At 42.2% G+C, this 14,018-nt stretch overlaps 1 protein-coding gene across 1 annotated transcript in view; it reads right to left on the reverse strand.

Moving 5' to 3' along the window:
* Positions 1–5,345: 5,345 nt before the first annotated feature.
* The window catches only part of RGS7 (regulator of G-protein signaling 7), a 69,374-nt gene continuing 60,701 nt past the window's right edge, over positions 5,346–14,018 (reverse strand). Inside the window, exons 14-15 of the mRNA XM_015421722.1 lie at positions 11,119–11,172; positions 5,346–5,571 (exon numbers count right to left, since the gene is read on the reverse strand). Coding sequence (XP_015277208.1) covers positions 5,380–5,571; positions 11,119–11,172 — 246 coding nt within the window. The 3' untranslated portion in view covers positions 5,346–5,379. The remainder of the gene's footprint in view (positions 5,572–11,118; positions 11,173–14,018) is intronic.

Below are 14,018 nucleotides of genomic sequence, written 5' to 3' on the forward strand. Positions count from 1 at the left end.
TAAGCCGCTCTGAGACTCCTTTGGGTAGTGAAGGGTGGGGTCTAAATCCAATCTCCTCCTCCTCTTCTTCTTCCTCTGTTGCAAAAATGACTTGCTCAACGTCATCTAGCAAACTGATGATAGATTCAAAGTTATGACTTCCTAATCAGCCTACAATGGTGACACAGCACATAGTCTGTCTCCACTTCGGTGATATTTTTTTATTTACTGCATTTATACCCCACCTTTCCCAAAGTGGCTTACATGTCTCTCCTCTCCTTCATTTTATATTCCCAACCACCCTGTGAGGTTGGTCAGGCTGAGAGTGTGTAACTGGCCCAAGGTCACCCAGCAAATTTCCATGGCAGAATGTGGAATTCCCAGATTGTAGTTTGATATTCTAACCATTACAGTATGCCCAGTATGTATACCATTACAGTATTCCCAGAGGCATTTGATTGGGGTTCCATTTAGGAAATATACTAATTCTGGATATACTACTAATTTTCTGTGGTAGAGAAGAAATCTACATTTTTGTTGTATAGGCTGTTGTGTTCCTGTTAGTGGATACACTACTAATTCTCTGTGGAAGAGAAGAAATCGATACATTTTCACTGTATAGGCTGTTGTGTTCCTGTTAGGGGTATTTTTCCGATATTTATTTAAGCTAGTTATTGAATGGGGCTGAATTTCGGCTATCTGAAATGGCCAAGCCATCGAAATCCCAAAAATATTTGGGATCTTTGGGGCTGCCAGATAGTCAAAATTAAAGGGTATTTAAAGGGACTGCAGTCCCTTTAAATGCCTTCAGCTGGGGCAGTGGGAGCTGATAGCTCTGTGCCACCTCAGCTGGGTCTGGCTCCTTTTGCAGCTTGGTTTAAACCAAGTTGCAAGAGGAGCCAGTCCAGGATCAGGTGGGGTGGCAGGAGTCGAGAGCTCCCTGCCAAATGCAGATCCTGGGGCCAGTTTAAACCATGCTGCAGGAGAAGCCAAGCCAGCCTCAGGGTCGGGTTGGCTTTTTTTAATGGCCTTTTTTCTGGACTGAAAAAAAAATGTGATTTCTAAAAAATTCTGGATCCAAATACCAGACTGGTACTGGGATCTGAGATTTTTCAGAAATACTGAAATAGACCCAATAGGGTCCAATAGTCCCAAACCAAAACGTTGATTGGTTTTTTTTTTGGTGCACCCCTAGTTCCTGTATGTTCATAGACCTTGGCCCCAAACATGATACTTGCTCCAGGCCACATAAACCCTCTGGGCAGCTCTATTCCCATGCAAAATAGCTTTTCCACTCTGACTGCCTGTATCTCCAGTTTACTACAATGTTTTCTCTCTGCCTCTCTTTGAGATGGTAGACTATCCCTTAACGGGACCTTCTGTAACATCTCCTCTCTTTCCTAACCAGCTTTCAAGGTTTCAGAGTGAGAATCATTATGATGACTTTGCCCTGAGCACTGAACATACAGCTTTGCTCACAGCAGGACTGACTTGCTAAACAGCACACAGGTTTGTGGACAATCCAGTGCAGCATAGGCATCTCACAGTGTGGGCTCGACATGGGCAGAGGATGAAATTTTCCTTCCAGACAAAATGGAGAGGAAGCCCAAGGCAGTTGCTTTTGATTCAGCACATAAATTGGCTATTGGCTCCCTGGTCACAGAAAGACAAATGTACCCTCTGGCTTTGTAACTGTTGTGATTGTCTAAAGATATATGTGAATGTCATAAATAGCCTGCTGAAAACACTCCTTGGATCATGCTTTTCATTTCAACTGCACCAAGATGGTGAATACATGTGAAATGAAATGAGATCCAGACTGTTCATTGTGAGTCCCATTGTGACATCTTTTGCTGAAGAGTTGTTTACAATTAAAACTATGATCCGTCTTCCAGTGAGTAAGTCTGGAAGATGTTGTGTTTCTTAAAAAAAAGAAAGAAAAAGAAAGATGGAATGACAAGAATTTAGAGAGAACTAGAGAGAGAAAGACTTGACTATGAACTCTATGGTATAAGGAAAGTGATGATATATGAGGAAGGGATGTAAGTGACCAAAAATGTAAATGAGAGAGCCCCTGTGTCATACAGAACGTGGTACCAGATTAGGATCTCAGAGACGCAGGTTTCAGTCCCTACTGTGCCATGGAAGCTGGCTGGGTAACCACGGTCCATCTGCTCATGCTCTCTCTAACCTATCTCAGAGGGCTGTTGTTGTGAAGATAGAGCAGAGGAGGGGAGAATGATGTCGTGTGCCATTTTGGGTCCCTGCTAGGGGGGAAAGCAGGGCATAAATAAATAAGGGGAAATGAAGAAACAACTACATACTGTGAGAGAGTTTAAAATGTCAGGAGCAGAACAAGAAGAGGTTGAGTACAATGGCGGTCTCCTCAAATTCACAGATCACATTCCTCATCAAAAACCAAGATAGATAAAGAAAGAGCCGCCAGTGCAGGCCAGAGTGGCATAAAGCACTGGGTCTGCTTGATGTTAAGTCCCAGGTATACCTGAAATGCTGCTAATGGCTATAAAATTGATGGGGCAGGGCAAACAAGAGGCAGGGAAATGACCAGAGGGCAAAAGGGAAAGCTGAATGGTGTTAGAGAGGCAGGAGTTAGCCATGCCACTGGCTAGTGTGTGAGGCACAAGGAGGGACATTTATTTGTGGTGGCAACAGTCTCCGATATATCAAGAGCTTAGAGTGATGTGCAATGTACAAAGCCCCCTTCCTTCCCTCAGCTTTGCAGTTCAGCATGTCATAAACTTAACATTCAAACCCTCTGTTGCCACACAGAGAGCCTTTAGATGTGACCCACAACAAACATGAGCAATATGCATTTCAGACTTGTGTTCTCCTGACAGACCATGTGCATGTATGGCAGGCACCCAATGAAGAAAAAGGACTCTGCTGGCTGCCGGAAGAGCCCGAAGCAAATTATTTTACCACTGTTAAGCTCTTCTTTGATCATGAAAGTTATTTTCTGCATTGATTTAGCTCTGTGAGGATTTAAATGCGCAAGCAAAAGCTTGCAAGCAAGAATATGATGTGCCCACATTAGTCAGTAAACAGCACAATGACTGGCTGTTCTTCTTCTGGACTTTAGCAAGTATGGTTGAATAGGAGAATCAAAACCCAAAATTCACTACTGAGTAGAAAATGCTATAAAAAGACCTGTCATCTGAGCTTTAGTTGTCTGAGGCTGTCATGCTAATGTGCTCTCTTGGAGGCAAGCCTCACTGAAATTTGTTAGACTTCCTTCTGATGTTAGCACAGAACTAAAGATTGCCTCTGTAGTCCCAAAAGTGTCTACCGAGTAACAGCAATTGAGGGGGGGGGGGAGGAAACAGTGGGGAGGTAAGGGCGATTAATGCCTCCTTCTCCTGCAACCTCTTCCCTAACCACTTTTTAGCCAGCTAAGTTCATTTCTGTCCTTGAAACACAGGAGGGGGGAAACGGCTGGGGGTGGGGAGAAGGGGAGAATTGGCCGGCAGGGCAGGGTTTAAGCATCACCACCCTCCCTCCGGTTCACCCCTAAAATTCCTTCCATCACCACACAGCAAACACATATATGGAAACTTTGCATTTCTTGCATTGTGAGTAGTATTTCCCTAAAGGTCAGGTGCTTGGTTACCTAGACTAGTAAGAGTTCATCATATTTGAAAATCAGAGTGCAGGTGACTCCTAAGAACATTTCCCACATCTTATGCACTATGAAGCACCATTTTTTTTAACCCTGAGAACTTTCATCCCATTGAATAAAGTAGGACTTACGTCTGAGTAGATGTGCTTAGGTTAGCTCTCCCTCTCACATACAGCAAAAAGCCTCAGCTAATATTAGTTCTATCTGTTCTTATACTTGCTTTTTCACACATAAACACCTATTGTGGTCATTTGTGAAATGTATTTCAACATGCCCTAAGACATTTTAACATGCACACTTATTTGGGAACAACGCTTGTTGAACTCAACAGGACTTATTTCTGAGTAAACATTCATAAGGATTGGGCTACATATTTGTAGAACAAACTGCTGTAAAAGACAAGGATAAAATTAGGAGATTGGGCATTGGCTGTATCATTTATCTGTTCCTGATACTAAACATTTTTCTAGAGTCGTACAAAACCTTCCAGAGTCCCTCTGCTTATCCTCCCAGACGACCAATCAGTCCATACTTGCTAGAATTTTCCTTTGGAATTTCAGAGTACTTTGTTTGAACATCTGGAAATTGTCACATACTATTGTTGACTGCAAACCTCTGAAGTGTATCCAGCAGAACTTAAGAGACCCAGACTTAGGCAAGAAAAACATCTCACTTATAAGACCATTTGGGAGGAATTACTAAAACGACATCCCCTATGAGACAACAGCAGGGCTCCTCCAAGCCCTTAGGAAACAAGACCAATTAGTCTGTACAAATATATACATAACACATTACCAGCTCTTGTGACCAGTCTTACCCTTCAGCCAATACCAGACCAAGAATTTTGCCACCCAAGTGGTTACACCGCAAGAACCCCTGCAATATCGATACTGTGTGTACCTTCTGGATCATTGCTACTTTGCTGGAGCACTGAAAAGGCATCTGAAAGAAAGTGGCGATTCTGTCTCTTATACTTGCATTGAGACTCACATCTAGTCCTTACCCCCACAACAGGATGAGCCTTTCTTTGGTAGTAGCTGCCCCACATTGCTGGGATCCATCTGTGGGCCTAGGCCACAATCCAACACTGGCTGCTTTTGCACATGTTGGATAATGCGCTTTCAGTGCGCTTTCAATGCACTTTTCATTGCATTATTTTATAATTATTATACTGGGTGTTTTGTTTTCAGTTCTTTTTCTACCAGTCCCTAGCATGAAATTTGCCTTTTCACCACTATAGCACACTGAGTGGCGATTTTCTTTGAGCTACCCATCATGTCCTCAGGATCTTTTTCCTGCTCAGCTACTGTCATTTCAGATCCCATTGATACGCATTGAAAAGTTGGGGGGGGGTCAACTTACACATACACACAGACCTTCATTTGCCACTTTGCTACCCACTCATCCAGTCTGCAGAGTTAAAAACAGTTTGCTGCTGCTGTCACGCCAATAAGCATAGTTTTCTCAAAGGGAAGAGATTCTGCATATTTTAATGAAAGATAAAACAACAATATAAACATACACAAATTTACAGAGAAAGGATCAACTTTAATACATTTGGAGTAAAAGGTGTTCTTTTTTTAAAATATGGTATAAAAATAAATGCAAGAAACATTAACATAGAATGTACAGACGACAGACAAAGACACTGGCTTTCTTTCTCAATGTGAATACACCTGTGAGATGGAACCTTCTGTGCTAATTCATTGTGCAATAGCTGTGATGCCATAGTAAGTATATTTATGAATATATTCAAATTTGTTTTACACATCTTCCAGTTTGTGACTGACAGTATTGTAAATAAACTGTGCCTGACGGAAGCTTTTTTTCACTGTACTTGAACTTGCAGAAAATAAAAAGAGACAGATCCAGCTTGATATGAAGGCGAAAGTGAGCAGAGAGTTTTCAAAATGGAGGCATCGAAAGGTTAGCGAGTCCCTTGGCGTCTGTAATGCCTTGATATACACAAAAGAAAACAAGTCAGGTCCTTGCTCATGCAACATCTTGTTCTACTGTCCTCTGATTTCAGGCAATTAGTGAGCTACAAAGTATGTATAATGATTGAGTCTGCTTCCATGCTACAAGGTGATCCTTTTAGTAGGACTGCACTAGACTGGTTAATCTCTTTGATGTGAGCGATTTCCCCTGAGGAAAAGATAAAGAACAAACAAATAAAAGAAAACAGAAGATAGAGGCATAATCACTGAAAACCCACTTCAATGCCAAGCACCGATAGTGCTCGGCAGGTAAAGGCTAACATTTCGCACATCACTACATCCAACCTGGGAAGCCTGCTGTCGGACTAGGTTCAAACATGACCATTTCACTAGCTGATGACTGCGCTGTCAAGGAATGACATGCATGTGTGAATGGACCATCACTGACATGAAACCACAGATGGAACTTCCCTACCACCTCAGATGCAAGACTTTTCTTTCAGTGGAGTCAGTGCACACAAAAGGTTCTCAGTCATTGCCATTTTAGTTACTATAATTCACCTAGTAAACAGTGCAAAGAAATCATGTGACTGTATATGCATGTGTGGGCCAGTGATTTGCTACTCTAAACAAATCCAAGCTCAGTGATGAGAGGACTTTGGCTTTTAGTTTAAAGTGCCACACAATGTACACACTTGAAATCAACAGCCTGGATTTCAAAGTCTTTTCAAAACAACAGTCACTTGAACTTCAGTAGACCACTTGGATCTCTCAGTCAGAATGTGGATCTAACTGCATAACTTTTATTGGCAGTTACCTGTCGACAGCAACCATGATGTGAGTTTCATGGCCAAAATCTGCCCCTCTAATTAAATTTTTGTGGGTTTTTGTTTTGAAGACTGTGAAGTTAACTTTATAAGATTAAAAAAAATGAATATGAAACATCATATTTATTTGAGTCTACTGCTAATATGCTTATGTTTGCAAAGTAGTCTGACAAACATTAGGTGTTAGCTTCAACACTCAGCATTTATCATATGCGTGTATTATGACCATCCACTGATACAAATTTCCATGGTTATAAGCTCATCACAGACTAGCTTTACTCTCCATTTATGGGTGCTGCTTGCATTAACTAGCAATCATGGCAAGAGCCAGTATATGATACACTTCAAGCAACACTTTTACCAAAACTTCAGTTATTGTGCACCAAATGGGCTAATCCTAATGCAAAGCAGCATGTAGATCTGAGCATGATGTGCAGCAGTGATTATTGTTTTAAAAAAGGACAAAATGTGATAGGGGAGTCAGTTATCGGCCAGCAATGTTTTAAAACCAGATATTTTAGAGGAAATAATTTGACTAGGAATTCTTCAGATGTTTTCCTCAACCGCTTTGTCTTTTTAGTCTTCCCTCTGTATTCCCTTACAATAATACCATAAACCATCTGACGTGTTCCTTGCAATGTCTCCAACAATAAAATACTGGATATTAGAGATCGTGGATATTGGCTTGGACCCGATATTTTTCTCCCACTTTTGCAATATTTTCATCTGTCACAGAGTGCCTTTCTCCTGCACTCAATGCTTCCCACTCACATAGAAAGCGCCTAGCACTGGACGTTTTTATTGCATCAGTAGAAGTATAGGATCCAAGACAACATTACATTCCAAAACCAATTGAGATAATATTTTATTCCTCCTGCCAGTCATTCTGCTTTTTGAGATTATCCTAAATTAGCTTTTCCCAGCAAACACATGTTCTACAGTGCTCAGATGCTTTTTTTAGATGAAAGGGGGCAGGCTGCAGAGGAGCCCAGCTAATACTACCACTCAGTTCGGCAAATTTCCTTGATGAGGTTCTCTATTATTACTCCATTTCTTGTTGAAATCAATGGGATAAGTTAGTCATGACTAAGTTAAAGCCTTGCTGGTTTTAACAGCATTTAGATGCCATTAACTATATTTGAACTAGGACTGAAAAGTAATAGCAACTACATAGCAATTACACAATTGGTATATTAGCAATGGACAAACCACAGAAAAAGAGGTTCACTGCTTTTATTATTGGTGGGAAGACATGGATTTCCCAGCACTCCATTTTAAAAAAGTTATTCAGTTATTTCCAGTAGCAGAAAACCCAAATGCTGCAGTGTGAATACATGCTATAATTACCTGTCAATCTACAAACCTATTAAGCAGCCTTACACTGACCCAGCCAGCTTCCTTTTGTCTTTTGAAGGCAGAGAATTCAAGAGGGTAACTATATTCTTCCAAGAATAGGAGAGTCCTATTGGTAGTAGGTCAATGCTGTGAACCTGAATTCTATGAATCTCCAAGAGAGGGGCCCAAATTAAATTCCTGTAATCCCTGGTTAAAAATGTCAAGAGAAAGGTGTTTTCCCAGCACTGGTATCTAAGATCATTTTAGCTGGGGTTTGACAGGAACTGAACTGCTGACTTTGGATACTGCAAAGCATATTTTTGCCACTGAACTAGGTTCTCTCCCTCTAGCTGAATGTATGTCTATTTGTTTGATATGTCTATCATATAACATATAATTTGTGATGTTTGTAGTATCTATCACTTTAAATAAATCTCTTCCTGGGAGAAAAGTTACTATCTTGAATACCCTTGGAACTATGACATTAGGTCAAATCTTCATTTCTTTTTCTTCTCTCATGTTCTTTGTATTGCTTTTTGACCCTTTTCTCTCTGTGTGAAAGAGCGCATAAGTACTTCTGAAACAGTGTCTTGTAATTCCCTGAAAGTACTGCAGTGTATTGTACCACTGGCTTGGCCTGGCTTGATATTTGGGTATTTGGAATGGCAAAAAAGGAGAAAGACTGTGTCCTGGACTAATGAGGACTGCAACTGGCTGACTGGTTGGAAAAAGGAAATATGCTGGTCGTGAGTTTGTAACACTGGGCTATGGATTTAAAATCTCATACTAGGCTTCAATATCTATCGGCACTTCAAATAATAATTAGATTGGCTAAAAGAGAAGCACGAGGCTGACACATATGACGTTAAGTGTCTTTGAGAACACACAAAAAGGGGGTACAGGATCATGTCCATCAGCACAAAGCATCTGAATTCTGCACAAAAGTAGGTTTTTTCCCTGTGATTGGGAAATATGTTTTGGGCAGGATCAGTGCATGAAATCCTGCTTCTCCTTTTATGCATATTCCTAGCATGTCCTTAGGTAAAAAGGCCATAACTCTTCCTCAAAATCCTGTGCTCCAGATGGTGAAACTGGGTAGAGGAGAGAAGAGCCGACATGAACAGAATGGACTGAAAGAGCATAACCCTTCAGTGGCTACTGATTTCTCATTACACTTTGGAATGAATGGTCAATTGTCATAACTTTTCTTGTCTTGTCTTTCTCTTAGGCGGCAAAACCATTTTGTAACAATTATCCCTGCCCAGTTGCAGCTTTAGCCCACTGTGGCATAAGCAGAACTAGTGTAGATTGGCTACATTTGATTCTTTATGATTTGAACCACAAACCTAATGTGCTCATGCAATCCTCCCATCACATCCTTTCTGTCCTGCATCAGGTTAGGCAGTCAAACTCTGGCGAACCCCAGCATACTTGGGATAGGGATATCACACGACCATGTTACATCATTTATACCCCACCTTCCTCCCCATTGGGGACCCAATGTGGCTTACATTGTCCTTGTCTCCTTCATTTTAATCCTCAGAGTCACAACGACCCTGTAAGGTAGGTTAGACGGAGTACGTCCGAGCGACCCAAGGCCGCTCAGAAAGCTTCCATGACAGAGTGGGGATTTGATCCTGTGTCTTTCAGATCCTAGGCTGACAAACCAACCACTACACCACAGGGACTCTTCATGTTTCATGCATTCTTGGCCATGGGGCAGCTAACTCCTAGATGTGCCTGGAGCTGGCAATGTTAACATAGGGTAGGAAATTTGCATTAGTGTACTGCAGCACGTTGGTGGTCATCTTTTGCTTTATAGTCTGCTAGTCATTGCAAAAGGGAAACCTCTAAAACTCTAAGATTACTTGGGTAATCTTAGCCTTTGTTTAATATAGTACCTGGCATCATAAAAAAAGAAAAAAATTCACTCACACACTTTTATTACTATACTGCAACACGCTTATTTTATAAAACTTTTTTCCCCCTTAGACCATACAGAACTCACAGAATAACATGCTGTGGCAAAACCACCATGCAAAAATAGGGGTTTTTGTTTCAAACACCATGCTAATTATTTTTTATAGGTAGGGGCGCAATTCACAAATATGTCTTAGTGTGCAAGACCCAGTGACTGACTGAGTTCTGGATGACAGCATTAAAAAGCCCGTAATCCAGTTTATTTCTTAATTGTATACTGTAATCTAGCATTATTTTGAAACATTCACATTACCCTAAATATCAATTACTAACCACTGCTTTGCCTAATCTTTATTTTGCTTGCACCAAAGATAGTTCCACTCCACCTGTCGCATTGCCTTCATGACAAAACTTAATGGATTTTGGGTGGTGTTTAAAGCCTTGATGATTTGTGGATTATTAAAGTCATGTACGGGGTCAGGAAAAAGTGTTCCATAGGAAAAAAACGGAAAACAAAAACCATGATCTTTGCTGATGCTTTGTGGAAAACCATTTCAACACACACAACTTTAGTAACTGGCTGTCACAGCAAAAGCCACGATACATCACACTTAAATGTGCACACGCACACACACACCACACACCTGCACACATGAAATGCACACAATTCAGCAGACAATGTCAACAAACTGGAGTAGAAGCCAAGATCTTTCTACCTCTTTTCATAACAGGTTAGTGCTCGCCCTCAGTGTTGGTGTACAGTTTTTATGGCATGGGAAAATTGGGATGTTTCTGCCCTACAAAAATAAATGTGTTGAATACTTAGTTTGAACTTGACAACGTTGATAGAAAAAATCGATAGGCACTGGAACATTTTTTTTAAAGGATGGTTTGAGGTAAGAAAATGCAACTTAAGAAGCAGCATTAGCTAGTAAAGGGGAAACCACTGGCTGCCAATGCCAGTTTGGCAAGGTGGAAGAAAGGTCACACCCATAACTAGTGACCATCAGGAGGTCGTGATAGGGCAGAGGCAATTCAGTCAATGATGTGCAGTGGGGTGGATGCTACTTGGCATGGATCGCTAATGTTAGTTATGGCCAGCTAGCCAATCAGCAACCATCCACTTGTACAGAACTAACTGAGGGGGTCCCTCGTCTCGACTGCTGCCTTCTGAGGATTATTAGTAATGGTGGGAGCTCCCCTGTCTCTTGATTGTCTCACTCCCAGAAATTTCCACTAGTCGCCCACTGCCGGTCACCACTGGTGAGAAGGAAGACATCTACAGAGAGTTTAATTCAGAGAGAAAGAGTAGATAAGACAGTGCTGCCTGCTTTAAATCACTCTTTCAGGTTACATAATTCCAAATAATTTCAGTTGAGCCAGTGTTTCAAGCAGTACTTGGTAAACTGGGTACAGGAATCATCCTGAATAACAAACTGAGGAAAATCGTTAACGGTTAAGTCTTACAAGGTTATAAACTTACCACATTGCGTGTGAATTTTTCAAAAGACGTCCGGCGATCCATTGTGTTTCCAAACTTAAAGTGAAAGAAAACAAAAACAAAAAAAATGGAAAGCAAACCAAACAAAAGAAGCCAAAAAGAACAGACTGGGGGACGGGAGGGGAGGGGGAAGCAGCAATGACGCAGAGGGGGCTGCAAAAGTACAAAGCTCATGTACAAATCACAGTGCAAAAGCAAGCATAGTAGAGGGTGCAAAGGCTCACAGAAAAGTCAGAGGAAAAGCCGTTTCACCTTTTCCCCCTGAGGCAGCTGGGCAGTCTTCACACACACACACAAGCACAGGGGCCAGGACTGCCCTTCCGAATATGATCCCTCTCATTTAAAAAAGGCTGCTGTGGGCAGAAGCCCATTCTCTCCTGCACCAAGCCAGGAGTGCACCAGAGTGCTCCTGCATGAGTCCTGCATCTTTGAATGCCTGGCTGGTTCAGTCAGTTGTGACAGCACTGATCACCTGTGAGGTGAAGCATGAGAGGTGGTACATGAGAGGACCTCTGGATCAGGGCCTTTGAAGAGAAAGATTTTTGTTGTCAAACGGATTAAGCGAGTGCCACAGAGAAGAAAGTCAGAAATGACAAAACGATGCGGTGTGGGCTTGCTAAAGGGATAGGTGCTTGCAGAAGCCCAAGCATTTTTCCTCTCAGAGACTCTCAAGCTCTTCCTGCATGATCAGTTGCTTGAGGTACTAATAGCAACGTAAGATGGAGAATGGTGCTTGATTTTGGGCTGTCCTATTGGTATACCAGCTACTAATGATAAGAAGCCAGGCATCCAGGGCACAAATTATCCATTAAGCATCAGTGGTACTTTGGAAAACACGGAGGAAAAACATTATTAACTTTGAAGTTTCATCCTTGTCATGGGCATCATGGAATTAATTGAAAAGCCCTTTGAAAAATGCTCCCTGGCTAGTTTATCTCAGCCTCACAACGTTTTGTTACCTACACCTCTTTTAGCCCTGCCTCAGTGCTATACTGAGAGATTTGAATGTACATAAAAGTGGCAGGGCCAGTTTCTATAGTGGCGACTCCAGCAGCATTCCTGTAAGCCAGATCCGTACAACTTGTTGGAACCCACCACGCTGAATGTAGGCCACCAACCACATACGGCAGGCCACCGGGGGGGGGGGAGCAACCTCCTCTTTTTGCAGCTTGCTAGCAATATGGATAAGGCAGTTTGCTCCTGTGTTGGTCCATAGTTTTAGTTTTCCATTTTTTTGCAGCTGGCTTTGTAAATGTTTTTGTTGGATATGAATGCTGTACTATTTTTGCATACATCTACACATGTATGTGAGGAGTAAAACCAGAGGGTTAAATTTCTGGAAGCCAATTAAACCTAACAGCTGAGCAGCAGGGTCCACAGCTCAGCTGTTAAGTTTAAATGGCTGCCAGCCATTTAACCCTTTGGTTTTGCTCCGCACAACTTTGAAGGGGGGAGTGAAACCAGAGGGTTAAATGAAGCCCCTTCCTGAGCAATCACCCCCCTTTCTCCTGTCCACAGCTTGCCGTGACTGGGAGAGAGGGGGAAGGGAAGCCTCTTCCCGGGTGATCTCCTCCCTTTCTCCTGGCTGCAGTGAGCCGCAGCCATGAGAAAGGGGAAAGCGAAAATGAAAGCACTTTCCAGAAGATTCCCCCTGTTCTGCCATATCCCAAACTTGCCGGACTGGCTCGGTTCAGGGTTCGGACTGTGAACCGAACCATGCCCATTCCTAAACCAAACTTAAACTGATCATTCTGTCACTCCCCAAAATCCCCACTAGATGTCTTCTTAAACACTGGTGTACCTTTGGCTACCTTCTAATCATCTGGTAAAGAGACTGATTTAGACATAAGTCGCATATTTCAAAAACAAAAATGAGCAGTTTTTACATTTGAATTCTCCAAGACCTCTTTGGTTAAGGTCATGCAACCCCATGACTTATTACTTTGTAATCTGCCAGCTAACTTTAAACGTTTATCATTCACCTCTCTACTTTACCTAGCCCTTCCAATGCCTTCACCCCACCCCAACAATGCTTCAGATCATGGAGTTTATTTTTTTCACAGTGAAGAATGCAAAGTATTCGTTTAATTTCACTACATCTCCCTGTCCTTGTTCAGTAATCCTTTAATGCATAAAGGTCCTACTGTCTACCTGGCTGGTTTCCTGTGCTTCATGGATTAGAGTTCATTTCAATGGGACAGGGGAGCTTCTCAACAGATCTTGCCTAGAGCTAGAATGCCCATTTGTAATGGTAATCTAGCATGATAAAGCGATAGATGTAATGTAAAGAGAAACAGAATCCCCCAAAACCTATAAATCATGGGTTAACTCTCTATAGTCTTAAATGGTTTTACTTTAGGCCCCGGTCACACAGGCCGGATAACACAGGGGGGAGGCGTGGCTAATTGCTCCGGTGCAACACAATCCAACGCATCGGCGGCAAACCACGGGTCCTGTCCTCCCCACCTGCGCATTAACAAGGGGCCGGCGCGATCACACCGCAGGAGTCCGGAGGCAGCCCGTGGCAAACCGTTTGCCAATACATACGAGGTACTGTTTTTTAATTGCGCTTTTTTTTGGCAGTATGCCACGGGTTGGCCACGGGTGTGTTGCGGTGTGATCGTGCCCTGATAATCCACCCACCACCCATGGCTCTCCCGCGGCAAATTCGCCGTGTGACCAGGACCTTAATAAGGCAAAATTATGCATATAGCAACAATTAGTAGTTCTCTAAAAGACAGAAATATATGACTGTCACAAGTAGTGATGGCACTGAAGTTAAAGGAGGGGCTCACAATCATAAACTCATACATTGATGGTTATGAGTAACCCAAGATGATTATGAATTTGGTCCAAACTCCTGATCAAGTTTAGTGTCATGC

The sequence above is a fragment of the Gekko japonicus genome, unplaced genomic scaffold (assembly GCF_001447785.1).
Source record: "Gekko japonicus isolate JY-2015 unplaced genomic scaffold, Gekko_japonicus_V1.1 scaffold378, whole genome shotgun sequence".
Lineage (NCBI taxonomy): Eukaryota > Metazoa > Chordata > Lepidosauria > Squamata > Gekkonidae > Gekko > Gekko japonicus.